Below are 15,616 nucleotides of genomic sequence, written 5' to 3' on the forward strand. Positions count from 1 at the left end.
TAATCCTCAACTCTCCAGTAGCAAGGCATAGTTGCAAAAAAACAAACAATAAAAGTATAAATGAAGATTAACATTACAGGATTTCCTATAAAAGGAAATACAGATGTACGCAACATTTGTTCTAGACGTTTTGTTTGTATGCAATCTTCCACAAATTTCAACTTCAAATGTTACGTACAGATGCACAAGTGACCGAAACCTAAATATGGTCGTCAATGGGTCTTGTTCCTCATCCTTGTTGTGTTGTAAACAAAATGCATTGATTTCCTCACCAGGCATTTTACATCAGATCCTGTTCCTTGTATGATGCTCTTCCACTTCTCCCCTTCCTCAGTTTTCAAGCTGAGATGTGCGTCTCTAACAGAGCAATCTCTCCCTGTAAGGAGCTTGAAAAGGAGAAAAGTGTAAACTAAATTGTTCTCCTGACCATCTTCAATTTTCATGTGCACAAACAGCTTTTGTGTCAAAGCCATATTCCAGTGAAAATGCATTTTTTTAAGGTTTTCAGTATTCTCAAACCCAAAGCTTGACAGGTATGGGGCAAGGTTTATTTTTATTATTTAGCACCCACAAAAACCATTAAAATGTTTCTGTCTTTGTTCCTGAAACTTGAAATAGGAAAAACTTTATTAAACTGTTTCTCATTAAAAACAATTCTAGCTGAAGTATTACATGCTAAGTATGCCTAGCATGTAAATTAAATGATTGACTTCAGACGACCATCTGCTTGGAGAATAGATCGCCATTCACCTGTTGTTGTGCACTGTTAGTCAGATGGCTGAAAAAGGTGGGAAACATTTCAGCTCATGAAAAACACAGAGTCATAATGTGGGAGCTAAATGAATGTGTGTGGAGCAGCTGACTGCCTACTGGAGCAGAGAGACTGATTCATCAACAAGCTAAAATCTTCTTGTTTAGCCTCCAGTGTTGCACTAGAAAGAGCAGAAGTTATGATATATTCATCATAAGCTCTTAAAATACCATAAAATTGCGCAAGTAATCGAAAGTCTATCTTTTAACAACTAATAAATTATAGATAACGTTGTCCTAACTGCAAAAATGAAAACAGCAGTAACCACAATAGCTTTTTTCCATTTTAAATAAAAGAGAACAGAATATATTTTGCATGTACTGCAATACGCAAACTCTTCCTCCAGAGTGGACATTTTCTAGCGTATTTAAATTAAATAATATTATAAACAAATGGTGAATGTCATTGAAATAATCTGAAAATGCATATAATTGGACTCAATTATATGCATTTTATATATGCATATATATATATATATATATATATATATATATATATATATATATATCTATATATATATATATATCGATATATATATATATCGATATATATATATATATATATATATATATATATATATATATGTGTGTATATATATATATATATATATATATATGTGTATATATGTATATATACACATAGGATAGGGTTCATCACATAATATACAAGGACTCAATTACTGAGACTATTTCCCAAATTTCCAATATAACATTTTATTCCCTCATACATTCCTCCTCAGCAGTTTTCTTATTTCTTAGCAGTTTTTTTAATGCATTAATATCAGTGTACAATCTTGCCACCTTTTCAGATTGTCTTTGGCTGTAGAGGACTAGGGTGTCTGTACATGAGATACCCTTAGTCACGTTTCACATTAAGTCAATGTTAGTTTTTATAATACATGGATGTAGGAGGAGCGTTACCTGTAAAATCACACTAAAATCAGTCATGACTTTCAAAAGACTGCTTAGTGAAACCTTCAGGTCAAAGTTGATTGAAACCACTTAAAAACACTTCCGGGTTGAACATTGACTTTGTTGCCCATAACTTTGATTTTATTGGTGAGTAATGCGAGGAGTTGAGGTCAATGCCCCGTCTCATGTCACACACAGATAGCACTGTGCTCTGCTTTGTGAATACCTAAAGCAGATTTGTGGATGAGATTGTAGACCTTGGACAAATTTATCTTGACCAGCAGGTTTTTATGAAGCCTTTTCCATACTCCACAACCAAAACAAATTCCTGATTGACTCTGCCAGATAAAGTTTAGTAAATGTTTAAATGGAAATGCACCCAAGTTGAAAGCGATTCGCTGTTCTTAATCCATGAAAATGTGCTCATGTTTATCCTGGAAGGTTGGGTGTTTCTCAGCCTTCGTTTGTCCCCAGACAGAAAGCTGAAGTTAAAGATCACAAGGCAAGCCTGTAAGCTAGCTCTCTGTTTTTCTTATTTGGCTTCCAGGGATAAAATGGTTTAAGAGGTTTTATGTTAAATGACAGAAGATTCTGGCTTATCTTCCTTTTCTATACTTGGTGCAATGCTGCATCTCCCCCAGGGGTTTCAATTCATTTCACCAGATGATGTATAAACCATGTGCGAGCCCAAGAGGAAATGCAAAAGAGCGGGCCCTGAGAAAGGCAGAACACATACAGCGGTGAAAAGAGCCAGTAGAAAACAATGCTAAAGAAGTGGAGAGATGAGTTTTACTTCGGAGTGAAGGTAGACTTAATTTAAATTTCCTATGTGTACCTTGAAGAACTCAAACAAAGTGTTCATCCTAATGTGAGTATCCTGACCTAACGTATTCAGATACACAGCGTGTATTAATCCTGGAAATAAATGGGATTTTTAAATCAAGCCCAGTTATTTCAGGTATGTTGTACATTATTAATAGTAAAAAAAAACGGCCTCAGGCTGCTTTACAGGTCACGGATCACCCATGCGCTCTATTATTAGAAGGTCAGTGAATGGTAAGTTGGGATAAGTGGAAAAAAAAAAAACCTCTAGGATGTTCTAACAAGGAAAACATTCAAATTAATGTTTCACTGTTTAGAACACAAATTCAGTCAGTATTAGCTATAATGTTATGCCATTGATGATATCTGTATACAGTGCTTTGCAAAAGGATTCACTTCAAGTTTGTGCACCTTACAAGTATAGAAATGTTTTAGATTTTATTGGTATTTTATGTGAAAAGCAAAGTAAAGCAACAGAGGTGTGCATTTATTTTATTTAATTCCTCTAAATGAACTTAAAAATTGTCTCCTTGCTTAATCTCAGTATTAGTCCAGTTCATTTTTTATTGAACATTGGTGAACCAATGGCATCATGAAGAACGAGGAACACAGTAGGAAACAGGTAGGTTATGATACAACAGTTCTAGCTTTGAGAATCTCACAAATCTCTGGTCAATCTATCTTCTGATAATGGAAGAATATGTCAAACCTGCAAACCTACCAAGACATGTCTAACAAGCACAACTATCAGTAACAAGCAGCAAAAGGGGCCATGCTAACTCTGAAAGTGCTGCATGACTCAAGGTGGGAGAATCTTTTGACAAGACAACTTTTAGTTTAGATCTTCAGAAATCTGGGCTTTATGGAAGAAAGCCAAGAAGAAAGTTGTTGTAAAAAGAAAGTCCTTCCTGCAGCTTACCATAATCCATGTGAGTGACCTGCGTACATCACCCTGAAAACGTGAAGCCTACCATGAAATATGGCCTCAACAGCATCATGGTTTGACAGCTAGGATCTGTCGCATGAAGATAATAATATTTCTATGAAAACAGCTGTGTGCAGAAAATGATTGTGCAATAGCTTTGCAGTAATCTAATCTGATGTTCTCTTCTCGCTCTGAATGCTTCTATTTTGCATTTCTGTAAGCTCTTTTGCCAATGAAGTGGTGCCAGTGCAACATATTTAAAGAACCTCCTCCACCAAACACAGATCTGCCTCTGAAGTTCCTCCCCTCCACTCCTCCTTGGCCTGTTTTTGAGCAACCTGGCTTTTACAGGAACCCATTCAAAACTTTAACCCAGAGTAACACCAGGAGTTGATTTAATGTAGATGGTATTTTTACCGGCAGTGATGCTATTGAATAGGGAATGCATGACGTTCTTCAGAGATGTATGAAATCTTTCATTATTAGGTAAAGGTGTGAAGAGAAACTGAAACCATGCAGCTTATTAAGCAACAACAAACAACTGGATAGATGATGAGTTTTGTGGCAATTTCTTTTCAGCCCTTTTTTAATGCTTTGACATTATTAATGGTTCTTCTTGGAACCATTAATAATGGTTCAGCATTTCCCAATGCTGAAATACAATGTGTCCTTATCTAGACCTTATTTGGGATATATTGTACTGTTTTATTCCACATATACCCCAAGTTATTTTATATTCTTCCAGCGTGGATAAATGTCAGTGAGTTAGACATTTACATGCCTCTGTAATCTCTGCTTGATCAAACACTATTTCAATTAAATTTTTTTATTTAAACTTTGTTCCTTTGCTAATCTTTGTCTTATATATATTTTCTTCTTCTTCCAAGCACTTCAGTAGCAGCCTACCTTCTCTTTTATGTCATGCTGCACAATGAAGAAAGAGTTAACCGCGTTGTTCTTTAGCAGCAACCACATGCACCTTTTTAAAATTCATACTCTGAGTGCACACAATCAAAGCGCCATCCAGAGAGATCGAGAAGGGTATGCTTTGCCTCTCCTGACCAGAAATGCTCCCATATGAAATGAACAAATTGTTTATGGAAATTTACTGAGATACAGCTATTTGTCATTTCTCCCACACAGAATGCTTGGGTATTTCTGTATTTTCAGCTTGCTTGAATTAAATGAAATTTTTAACACACTTTTTCCACCGAGTGCACGTAATGAAGTGGATGGCATAAATCGAACATCTGTTAAATGCTGATAGGTAATTGGGCAGCATTTTTGTTTCTATACCAAATTAGAGTTGCCTGATGAGGGTGGGGAAACATTTTTGTTTTATAAAGGCTTTTTTTTTTCTCCCTCAATGAACCAGAGAGGTTGAAGCTTTACTAACTTTTCTTTATCTCCTCCTCCAGACAACTGGAGCTGCACAGTCCTGACGCCAGGCACACCATCGTGCTCCGGTGCCCAGACCAACCATCTGCCCTGTCCTGGTTCTCTTCCATGCACTCGGTCACATCCACGCTGGCACAGGTCTGTCTCCTCTGTGAATCGTTTTTACAGGAAGCTCTTATCATCACAGTACATTTAGATGTCAGCGACCGTTGCACGACGACTCTGAACTGCTTTGAGGGTGGTGCATGCTGAATGACTCTCCAGGCTTAAACCTGTCATCCCATCACAGCGAGCAGCGGCGGAAGTTGTCCAGAATATATCCAGGACAGGGGTAGCTGGCAGCAAAGAGATCCGACACCTGGGATGGCTGGCAGGGAAGGTGAGTGTGCGTGCGTGCGTGCACATGTGTGTGTGCTCCAAATAGTCCAGAAATGAATTTGTCTTTTTACAGTCATGCTGTTAGGTTTTGTTGAAGGGAAAGAACTCAAAATGTACAGCAGTGAATTTAATACGAAAGAATAGAACATGTACTATACTAATCCTTAAATAAACATAAACACTTTATGGTAAAATCTCAATAATAGTAACCAACTAAAATGCAACATATAAAGTTGTATGACCAATACGCCCAGAAGATTATTGCTTGAATTAGATGTTGAAAGCTGGAAATCAGACTTGTTGCACCTGCCAATAGGGGGCAATGATCTGCCTGTTTGCCAACTGTGTACTCAGAAGAGAAGAAAAAGCAATAAAATTTGCGAACTTTATGTTGCTAACTACAGATAGCCCTAGTAAGTGATGAATTAGTATTAGCTTGTTAGACTTTTGTTAGAAAAAAGTACGGTGGCCGACAGGTGCAAATGCGCAGCAAAAGAGAAAACATGCAAACAAAAAAAAGACACGCGCACAAATTAAATGCGTCAAACAAAAAGCAAATAAAATGCAGCAAACAAAAAAGAAAACACCCCCGAATGAAATGCAGCAAACAAAAAGTGTTGAAAACGGAAGTGCTCCAGACCACTAGGGGGAGTCAAAGAAAATAGTATTCATTTCTATGGGACCAGATGCAAGATTCAGAGAAAGAAATTTGAAAGAAAGTAAAGGTGCGTATTACTATATTTCTTTTCAGATACGCCGTCTTTTATAATATTTATAATAACATTATAAATATTATAAAAGAAGACATATTATATTATTATAATAATATTATAAATATTGTAAAAAATGTGTGCTTTGTCACCTTTCTTTTGTTACAGAAAGTGTGAGATTGTTTTTCTGCATGTCACAGAGGTTTTGGATAAGTGTGTTTAAAAAGAAACTCAATAAGATGGGGTCAGAAGATGAAAACAGTCAGTGTTTTGTTGTGATTGTGTTTGCATGCTTACATACCTGGGGCTGCATTCTTATTAGGAATTATCTTCAACTCCTGCACACACACACCTACACACACACACACACACACACACATGATGTATTTGTGAATTTCACACGTACGCAGCTTCGCTCTCTCTTTCGTATACAAACACCTGTGCAAATAGGCGCACACATCCATATCTATCTAATTTAGTCCTCATGAATTTGCTAATATTTGATCCTCCAAATGCAGTACAATACAGTTACTTAGCAACATATCCTCATTATGTTAAAATGCTGACCCTTGACCCTCTGAATCCCACTGTGCGATTGGTTGAAGCAGAACTTCAAAGAGCTACTTTGGATTCCTCGGCTCGGCAGCAGATAAGCTCTCATAATGAGAAGAGTTCTGGAGCATTGTCACATAAAATGCACATGAATTGTGTGAGTGTGCATGTGTGTGACAGACAGAGAGAGAGAGAGAGTGTGTGTGTGTAAGTGAGAGGCTTGTGGAGATGAGTGGGTGTGGGGGCAGAGCAAATGGATAGAGAAAAGTGTACTTGCATCTCCACAACACCTGAGTTCACTTTTATCTCACTTCCTGTTGGATATGCAAAGCTAGAGACGAACTTGTCATGGGTCCAGGATTTATTTGCTTGTTTTTGACATATTTTACACATTAAGCACAGAAACATGTACATTAACAGATTTGTCACCCTGAGCAGCATGCAACTAATCAAATTCAAGTTGAGTGGCCCTCCAGGACTGGATGTTTAGTTGGTCTCTTGACATAATATTCACTAATCATTTGCTCTGTTTAAATTAATCACCAATCTAGTACTCACTAAGTGTGGTATTTCTTTTTTTTTTTTTTTGCTGGTCAAACTCTATTTCTCAGTCAGGTATGTAAATAATAAAAAAGTTATACTTTTCATATATTTGCATAATAAACTGCTGAATATTATTGTACTTGACTTGGGACCAAAAAAATCCACAATTACATTAGGAGTAAATAGTGTAATTATTTTAATGAGTTTCAAACTGAGGGAAAGAAAGGAAGAAAACCAGGTAAAGGATAAAGCACAGAATAACGTGTCACACTTCAGCCCACGGCAGTGTTTGTACTTTGCAAAATAACTAACCTGAATTGAATGAACAGGTTGCATGTTTTTACCGCTGCATTTTTTTTATTGTTCAGTTCTGCATTACCCAACATATGGCTGAATGGGAGCAGCTGCTCCTCCCTCATTGTTTTTCTGTTCATGCAGCAGACGGAGAGTGAGAAGCAGTGTTGGAAACCAGTCCTGGTACTGGTGACGGAGAAGGACCTGTTGCTGTACGACAGTTTGCCTCGGAGCAAGGAGGCCTGGCAAAACCCTTCGCACAATTTTCCACTTTTAGCAACACGGTAGGTAGCTTTACAAATACAAACATGCAGAAATGTAAAAGTTCTTCAATAAAGCAGCTGAAGCTAAATTAATTTCTTTTCATAGTTTACTTCCCTGACATTCTGCGCAAATAATTAATAGAAAAAAGTAACTATTTCTCATTTATTAATACTTTTTATGAAAGTAAAGTTTGAAAATCTTTACAAAGGTCTTGATTTAATCTGACAATTGTCCACCTGGCTTTTGTTTCCTTTTGTTTTTGTCTGAATTTTCAAAATACAACTGATTTTGGTATGATAGAGCTTTAATTTTCATTAAGGACGACAATCATAAATAAAAAGTGTTTGCCCTCAGATTTCTTCTTTCAGATTTCTTTTTTTGGCACAGCTAAATGTTTCATAATGTCAAACCTCTTTTGTCAGACGAAGGGTGACTGAGGAAAAACAAAATGTGCTTTTCACGCATTTTTTTCATTTATTAAGCAAAAAGCTATCTAAATCACCTTGGCCCTGTGTGAAACAGTTCTCTCCTGTGTTTTTAAATAATGAATAATAAAAACATTTCTTCTCACAAAAAAGAATTTGAAGACCTGTCTTGTGTTTGCTAAAAAGAAAAATATCCACATGACTTTTGGAAAAAATATTCTGCAAGCTGATGAGGAAAAATAAAAAAGTGAAACATTTTGGAACTTGTGCCTCCCATTAAATCAACATGGTGTGAGTGTGACGTTCTACGGCTGCTTTACTAATTCAGAACCAAAATGAGTCGCTATAATTGATGGATCCATAAATTCAACTCGTTACCAGAAAATCCTAAGGAAAAATGTGCAGGTATCAGTTCAACAACTTTAAGCTTAAACTCTTGCTGTAAGTAGCAGGACAATGACCAAAAGAAACACCAGCAAGTTTACCTCTGAATGGCTGAAAAAATAAACAAAATGAAGGTTTTGAAATAACCTTGTCAAAGTTTAGATATTATTCTACTTTAGATGTTGAAGTGTAACCTGAAGCAAGTAATTCAGGCGTGAAACCCTCTGATGTGGCTATGTCAAAAAGACTCTGCAAAGAAGAGCGGAAGAAAATATCTTCTGAGTAAAGCAAAGGGCTCATTGTAGAAGCCGGGTGACAGTCGTTTCTGCCATGCTTGGTTCAACTGGGTTTTAGGTTTGAGGGCAGTTACTGTTTCTGACGAGGTCTTTTTTTTTTTTTTTTTTTTGCCTAGACATAATGAGGATGTAATTTCAAAATTGCATTTTGTAATAAAAAGTGTTGAATGATCTGAAACATGTCAGTTTGACAAAAAGGAGGAGCGCTCTTGAAAGCAATATCAGCATGTATTGCACATATTAGCATGTATTCACATCAGAAAATCTATATACAATATGTCTGATTTTAACAAGTGTCATTCTTGTAGTCTGGTCCACTCTGGTCCTGACCGGGGGTCGCCGTGTTCTGGCACTGAGCTGTTTTTTGCCACTCGGACTGGCACACGACTCGGCATTGAAACTCACCTTTTCCGGACTGAGACCACAAAGGATTTGTCCATGTGGACCAGACACATTGTCAACGGCTGTCATGCATCGGCTGAGATGATCAAAGAAGTCACAACAAGTGAGTTTTAGTACATTCAGTGTCATAAAACACACACAAATCGACACTTTAGTCAAGAGAAAGACAGAAAATGCATAATGGATGGGAAGAGCAAGGTGAACTGTCCTGGTCACTTTATGGGTTTCTGCAACACTTCCTCAGATTGGTCCTAGCGTCTAGTGACACAACGCATCCAGAGAGATTTAAGAGTCTGCGGTGGAAACCACTGCTTTGGGTCAAGCAAAACTGGAGTCACTGCATAAAGCAATGTGTGTACATGTGAGAACAGACTCCCACATCCTCTGAGATAGAAGAGCCTCTTTGATACAAGATGACAGCCATATGGAAGATGTAGAGAAAGCACTTGCTATTTATAGCAAGGAATTGTGTGTGCAATTGTGTGTATTTGCTGTTAGGCATTGAGTATGAGTTGTTCAGGGGATGGAAGTACAAACTCTCACTCTCATGGCCTCAGTTTTTCTCTAAGCACAAAATGTCCTGGGAAATGTTCCTTTCCCCTGAGTCCTCTTCAAGTTTCCATGTGCCAAATTAAGCTTCACATCTATAAAACGGTGTGCATCCAAACCCATATGATACACACGATAGTTCATCTGTCATTTACCTTCAGATTCCTGTTAAACTCACCTACAGTCTGTTTCAGTCCACTGAAACAGACTGTGGGTTGCTAAAGTGAAAGTAAAGGTTACATTTACGGTGTAAACTAAATGTCACAAGTTGCTCAGCATCAAAAGATAGAGTTGAACAGTCTCCATGACCTTGATGTCATCAAGCGGGTTGTTCTGTGGGAGATGGTGTTCCTGTGTGTGTGGACACTGTTTGATTGGCGTATTCCTCAGTCTCCTGGCTCTGTGCTCTATCTGTCTCACTCTCAATGTTAATAAGATATGTAATCAGCAAAACGATCTGCAGCAAGCTTTGGTCGACAGTTTTAATCCAGTTTCTACTGCAAACACAGTGCAATGATGTTTTATTGCTTTTAAAGTAGATACAGCAAATAATTCCTCGTGTTATGCATCTGCCATGAGGTTAATCCTTTCTGTCTGTTAGAAAACATCTTTCTGAGTCCCTGTTAAATATTCATCAATACTCCATAAGTCTCTAATAATCACTGCATACACTAAACTTAGTGGTGAAGTGACCTACCACTATGTTTAGGTGTATGTTAATATTTTTGGTTTAGCTTAAGCTATGTTAGCCTTTAATTTTTTGTTTATTTTATTTTTTTTTAGATCTTCACCATAAGATCTTCAGGCTATTGAAACTTTGGCTGCTTTTACAACAATTTTAAGTTCATTCTTTGCTCACATATTGTTTGTGTTGGATAATAAATTGTACTTTTTGTGCATGTATAATTTTATAAGATTAAAAAAAAAAACTAAAAAAAAAAAAGTTTAGATAATTGTTGATGAAGATTCCCTGGAGCAAAATATAAAGAAATTAGGGCTAGTTTAAAATGTTTTTTCTGTTGCAGTATTTTTACCAAACGTATTCACCGACACGCCCAGATCATTGCATTTGGGTGTTTTACTCACTTCCTTTGAAACAGGTGTACAAAACGCATCACCAAGCCACGCAGGCTACTTCTACAAATATTTGCATAATAACTTGCTTGCTCACCAGAGCTCAGTGGATTCCAGTAAATTCCCGCTTCCTTTAATACAAAAAGTGAATCCAGGATTAGTCAGGAGAAAAGTACTTGATCGGGTAAGCAGATATATTGAAACTTAATGGATTATTTTCGACAATAAATTTTAGCGTAGAGTAAAGTAGTGTTTTACCAAATCCTCTGAGATTTCGGAAGCAACAGTTTTCCAAAAGTGCCTCCGGCATGTCACTCTTTAAGACTAACAACTCAGGAGAAATTGGACCAGTTTACTGTTTCATGACAGAGGTTTTTCTTGTTATTTAATGGCACCCTTTTGATTTGATGGCATAATGTAAAATTTATAGGGTTAAAAACATTGAAATTCTCAGAAAATTAACCAACTTTTGTTTAGCTTTTGAGAACTTTCTCTCAGAGCATCATGTTGATGCTCTGAGATTCAGGCATGTTTTTCACCTGACATAATTTTAGAGTGATTATTTGTCATACTATAGTTTTAATCTAACATTATATTATTCATCAAATGTTTGGCTGACAACATTATGTACCTATAAAAACCTAGGCTAAGCCAAACTGTAGATGAAAAATTGTACTAAAAATCATTAAATTTTCATTAAAAGTGCTGGCTAATTAAATGTTTTCATAAAAATATTTGCCTTTGCCTCACCTTAGCTTTTAATCTAAACTGAGGTTCATGAAGAAACACCACTTTCTCAGTTGAGTCAAACAGAGGTAGGAAAGTAATTTTACAGTTCCTCGTGAAGGAGTGTGACATTGCATACAAAATACATTCACTCATGTTTTAAGCACTTACCAGGCGTCATCCCGCTGACCTTGTCAGCTTCTTTATCTGTAGAACATCCTAAACTCTGATGCTTTATTCACTGTCGGATCTCGCAGTGAAGATTTGCTCTGAAGATAGATTAACTCTTAGTCACTCAACAGGCGGTGAGACGTTCTTTGGGGATCGGAAAGGGGAAGTGAATTTGGACGGCTTCGAAATCAAGTTTCATTTGACCTTCTGGCATATCTTATTTTCTGATAATAATGGGATATCTGTTTAATAGATATTCTACTTCAAATCCAAATGTTTTCAAAAACACTTTCTTTTTGCACTAGAAAGTCTTGTTTTCTGTGTTTCAGATTTAAAATGCAAAATGAACGCACCTGAAGCCAAATGTCAGAAAGTCAGAGCTTTCTGAACAAAAATGATTGATTTCCTACTTCCATCAACACAGAATTAGATTTACACGTTTGAAAACTCAATAAATAACTGGTTTAATGTAAACTGGGGGGGGAAAAATTAGGGAAACATTGCATTTTTGTTGTTTTACTCAACAAAAATTACTGTGTAATATTGATGCTCTTTAAAGGAGTAGGTCAAAACTCTGTTAGGTCATGTTAAAGAGTTATGAGCAGTAAATATCTTGACTACAATAGATACCTATTTTGGTGTTTTAATTTAGAATGAAACTATAAGTTCATCTGAACCAAAAGATTAGAGACCTTCTATAGTTTTGGAATAAAGCCAGTCTCAAAAATGTCCTTTAAATAATCCATCTGTTTGCATTGGTGTTTTTTTTAAACTAATATTGAACAGGGATTACATTATAAGGGTAATGTAACAGACAAAATATCATGTTTTATTTTGTGAGGAGTTTTTTTTGAGTTACTCACTGCTTATGTCAGAATATCTCCTCAAAAATCCTGAACTATTCCACTAACCAAATCTTTGAGTCCACAATATAGAGATGCATTTTTATTATTTTTTTGTTTTTGTTTTTGTTCACAAAAAGTTTGAGACACACCTCTATTTTAAGTTGAAGATGTAAAGATTTGCTTAAAGTCAGCAATCCTTCATCTCTGGCTTCTTGAACTTCTCATTAAAATGTTTGTCAGAGTGAAGTCTGTAAAACTTGTTTAATTGCTTTTGGGGTCACTGGGGTGGTCTTGGTGAACAGGTAAACAGCTTAATGACTTGAAGCTCTTTAAAAATCAAATTAACTCAGCGGTGGTGGAAAACTAATCTATTAACCTGCTGTGACACTTGAAGTCGTGTGCAGCTTCGAAAACTCAGGTACTTTTCAATCCTAACGACCTATAAGTTTTAGATAAAAAGTCTGAAAAGCAGATTTTGTCCTTTAGTAACCTTTTAGTTGAAAGACCAAAAGTGGTCTCAGAAGTGGTGTATCTGTTCTCTCTTACTGTCCAGTGTTACCCTGATTCCTTCCCTCGCTCTGTTATCACTCTCTGATCCTCCATCGTTCCTCGTCTCCTCCACTCAATGTCGGAAAAGGGGTCTTTGTTGCAGCCTGAAAAGCCCCTTTATTTGAGAACGTATTCTGATGGGAAACCCTGCTTTCCCTGCTGAACAACGTCCTCAGATAGAGGAGTATAGTTTCAGGTCTAACATTCAGGAAAGACCGACACTCTTTCACCCTTTTGAAGCCCCATTTATGCCTATAGGGGTGTAATGGTTCGGCCACACTGTTCATTAGATTTATATTACACTGTTATTTTGCATAATGGTAGGACATATTTCCATTTGATTAGATGGAAATATGTGCTCTGGCTGTAGAGGTCTGACTATATGAAGGGAAGTTTGATAAACCTCAGTGGTCAACCAGATCAAGTTGTTGAAATACTTTATTGATTTTAAAATAATAAAGAGGACAATGTTGCCACTGTCGAACGTGAATCCTGTAATAATGCATTTAGGGGTTCATTGTACACCTCCTTTTGCCAACTTGTTGTTTTTTTTTTTTTTGCTTTAAATTTTCTCTGTAAACAAATTTGATTTGGTAAATTCCTACATTCAGGCTTTAATTCGTGGATTTTTATTTTCAGTGGACAACTGCTGCTACTGTAAGTGGCAATCAGCTCACCAGCAGTGATTGTAATTGCGAATAAGTGCATGAACATGCTTAGAAAGCGATGCCCCTGCTAATCCATGAAGTCCATCACAACATTACTACATTTGTTACCCTTATACAATTCAGGAAATGAATTCAACATAGATTGTTATGGTTTTGTGAAAAGAACAGCCTGTTAATGAGGCATGTGCATGCCTCATACATGCACATGTATAAGGAAACAAACATGCATTCATTCATTGAAATGATAATCACCAGCACATAATGATATTTCAGTTTCTTTATGTTATTTCAGGTTACTTTTGCAGCAGCCAGTAGTATGGGCTACACACCTTTATTGCCATTTAGAAGCACACTTAGATACCCTCCTCTACACTCAGAGACACATGCACACACTCATCTTTCTCTGGCTTTCAGCAAACACTGTAGAGATAACAACTCCTCTCGCTTGTTGTCTCTTTGTCAAACAAACTCACAGCTTGGTAGATCAGATGTCGCTGAGATGGGAGCTTACTGTACGCTGTAAATAAGCTTCTCGGCATGTCACCTCAATGTCTGCTATTGTCAAGGTGTGAGTACTCAGCTGTTTTTGACAAATAAAAGAACGTGCCCTACGATTGCGCAGTGCAGGGATGAGACAAAGACGATAGAGGCTACACTTAAAAAGAGTGAGCTGATGAAGATGGCGAGTTTCGCTCGGCTTTCAGGCAAGACGCCCGCTGTGAGGAGAGGAGAGCGAGCTGGAAATAAGTGGCAAGAAATGGTGTAAATCTGAGAAATTGCGCTCTCTGTTTACAGCGAGATCTTCAACAGGAGAGCAATGCGTGTCACTGAAATGTTGCAACCCTGAGGTGGATCGTGAAGTCAACATGTGAGATGCATTAATTAGACGAAAGATGATGCATGTATGGTGCTTTGCAGACGTTTTCACATCCATTGAAGTTTTCTATAATTTGTCTCATTATAACAAGTTTTTGGGACATTGCTGTGATAATAAGTAACAGACCAATGCAGAGCAGTGTATAATTGTAAGGCGGAAGAAAAAAAAAATTATGATTTTGACATTTTATTTGACAAGTATACATCTGAAAAAACATGGCATGCAAATGTGTTGTTTTTTGTTGGATTACATTTAAAATGGTATCTGTACACACACCCCTGAATATAACAGTCCTACTTCAAAGTACGACAGTGGCAGCCTTGAGCAACTGTCCCTGGAAAAAAGTTGGAAGGTGGATGGAGATGTTAGAGGCTACAAAATAATTAAGCCTGTGGCACGTTCACCTTCAAGCGAGACAAAAACCTCTGAACATACAGAGAGAACTGTAATAGAATGATGTAGATTAGTGCATTCGTGTTAGAATGGCCTAATCAAATTTGTGGCAATGCTTTGCAAATAGATAATTGACAAAATTTGCCCCTTATCATCTGTTGACTGAAATAACGCCTCGAAAATGTAAGCCTGTGCATAATCAATCTATAAAATGTAACACATGCTATAAATGTTTCACTTGGTTGAATAAAATAACTTTTCAATAAAATTCAAATTTATTGAACATAACTGTATTGGGAATGATTCCCGTTTCTGCTAATCTTACATTACAAAGACGTTTTATAGACATTACGAACAGAAGATCTATTCATTAGCATCCTAAATAGTTACCATATTTTCTGCTTTCCAGGTTGCCTGTACCAGAGTCAGGAGTGTCGGCTGGTGATTCACTACGAGAAAGGCTTCTCTGTGCTAGCTGACCCAAAAGTAGGAGACGGGGAGGACGGCGAGGAGAGAGTAATTGACACATCGGTGAAGCCCCAAGTGCTCCTCTCCTACCCCTTTGAAAAACTAAAAATGTCCGCGGACGACGGTGTACGCATGCTCCTTCTGGACTTTGGAGGGAAGGAGGGAGAGATTGTAAGTTCAT

General features: G+C 37.1%; 1 protein-coding gene across 4 annotated transcripts in view; it reads left to right on the plus strand.

The window, feature by feature from the left end:
- Nucleotides 1-15,616, plus strand: part of sntb1 (syntrophin, basic 1) — a 39,863-nt gene that overhangs the window by 18,623 nt on the left and 5,624 nt on the right. For all 4 annotated transcript variants that reach the window (XM_044117202.1, XM_044117203.1, XM_044117204.1 and 1 more), the window contains 5 exons: nt 4,888-5,005; nt 5,157-5,246; nt 7,489-7,628; nt 9,022-9,218; nt 15,377-15,606. In XM_044117202.1, the coding sequence (XP_043973137.1) occupies nt 4,888-5,005; nt 5,157-5,246; nt 7,489-7,628; nt 9,022-9,218; nt 15,377-15,606 (775 nt within the window). The remainder of the gene's footprint in view (nt 1-4,887; nt 5,006-5,156; nt 5,247-7,488; nt 7,629-9,021; nt 9,219-15,376; nt 15,607-15,616) is intronic.

Source organism: Gambusia affinis, linkage group LG05 (genome assembly GCF_019740435.1).
Source record: "Gambusia affinis linkage group LG05, SWU_Gaff_1.0, whole genome shotgun sequence".
Classification (NCBI taxonomy): Eukaryota; Metazoa; Chordata; class Actinopteri; order Cyprinodontiformes; family Poeciliidae; genus Gambusia; species Gambusia affinis.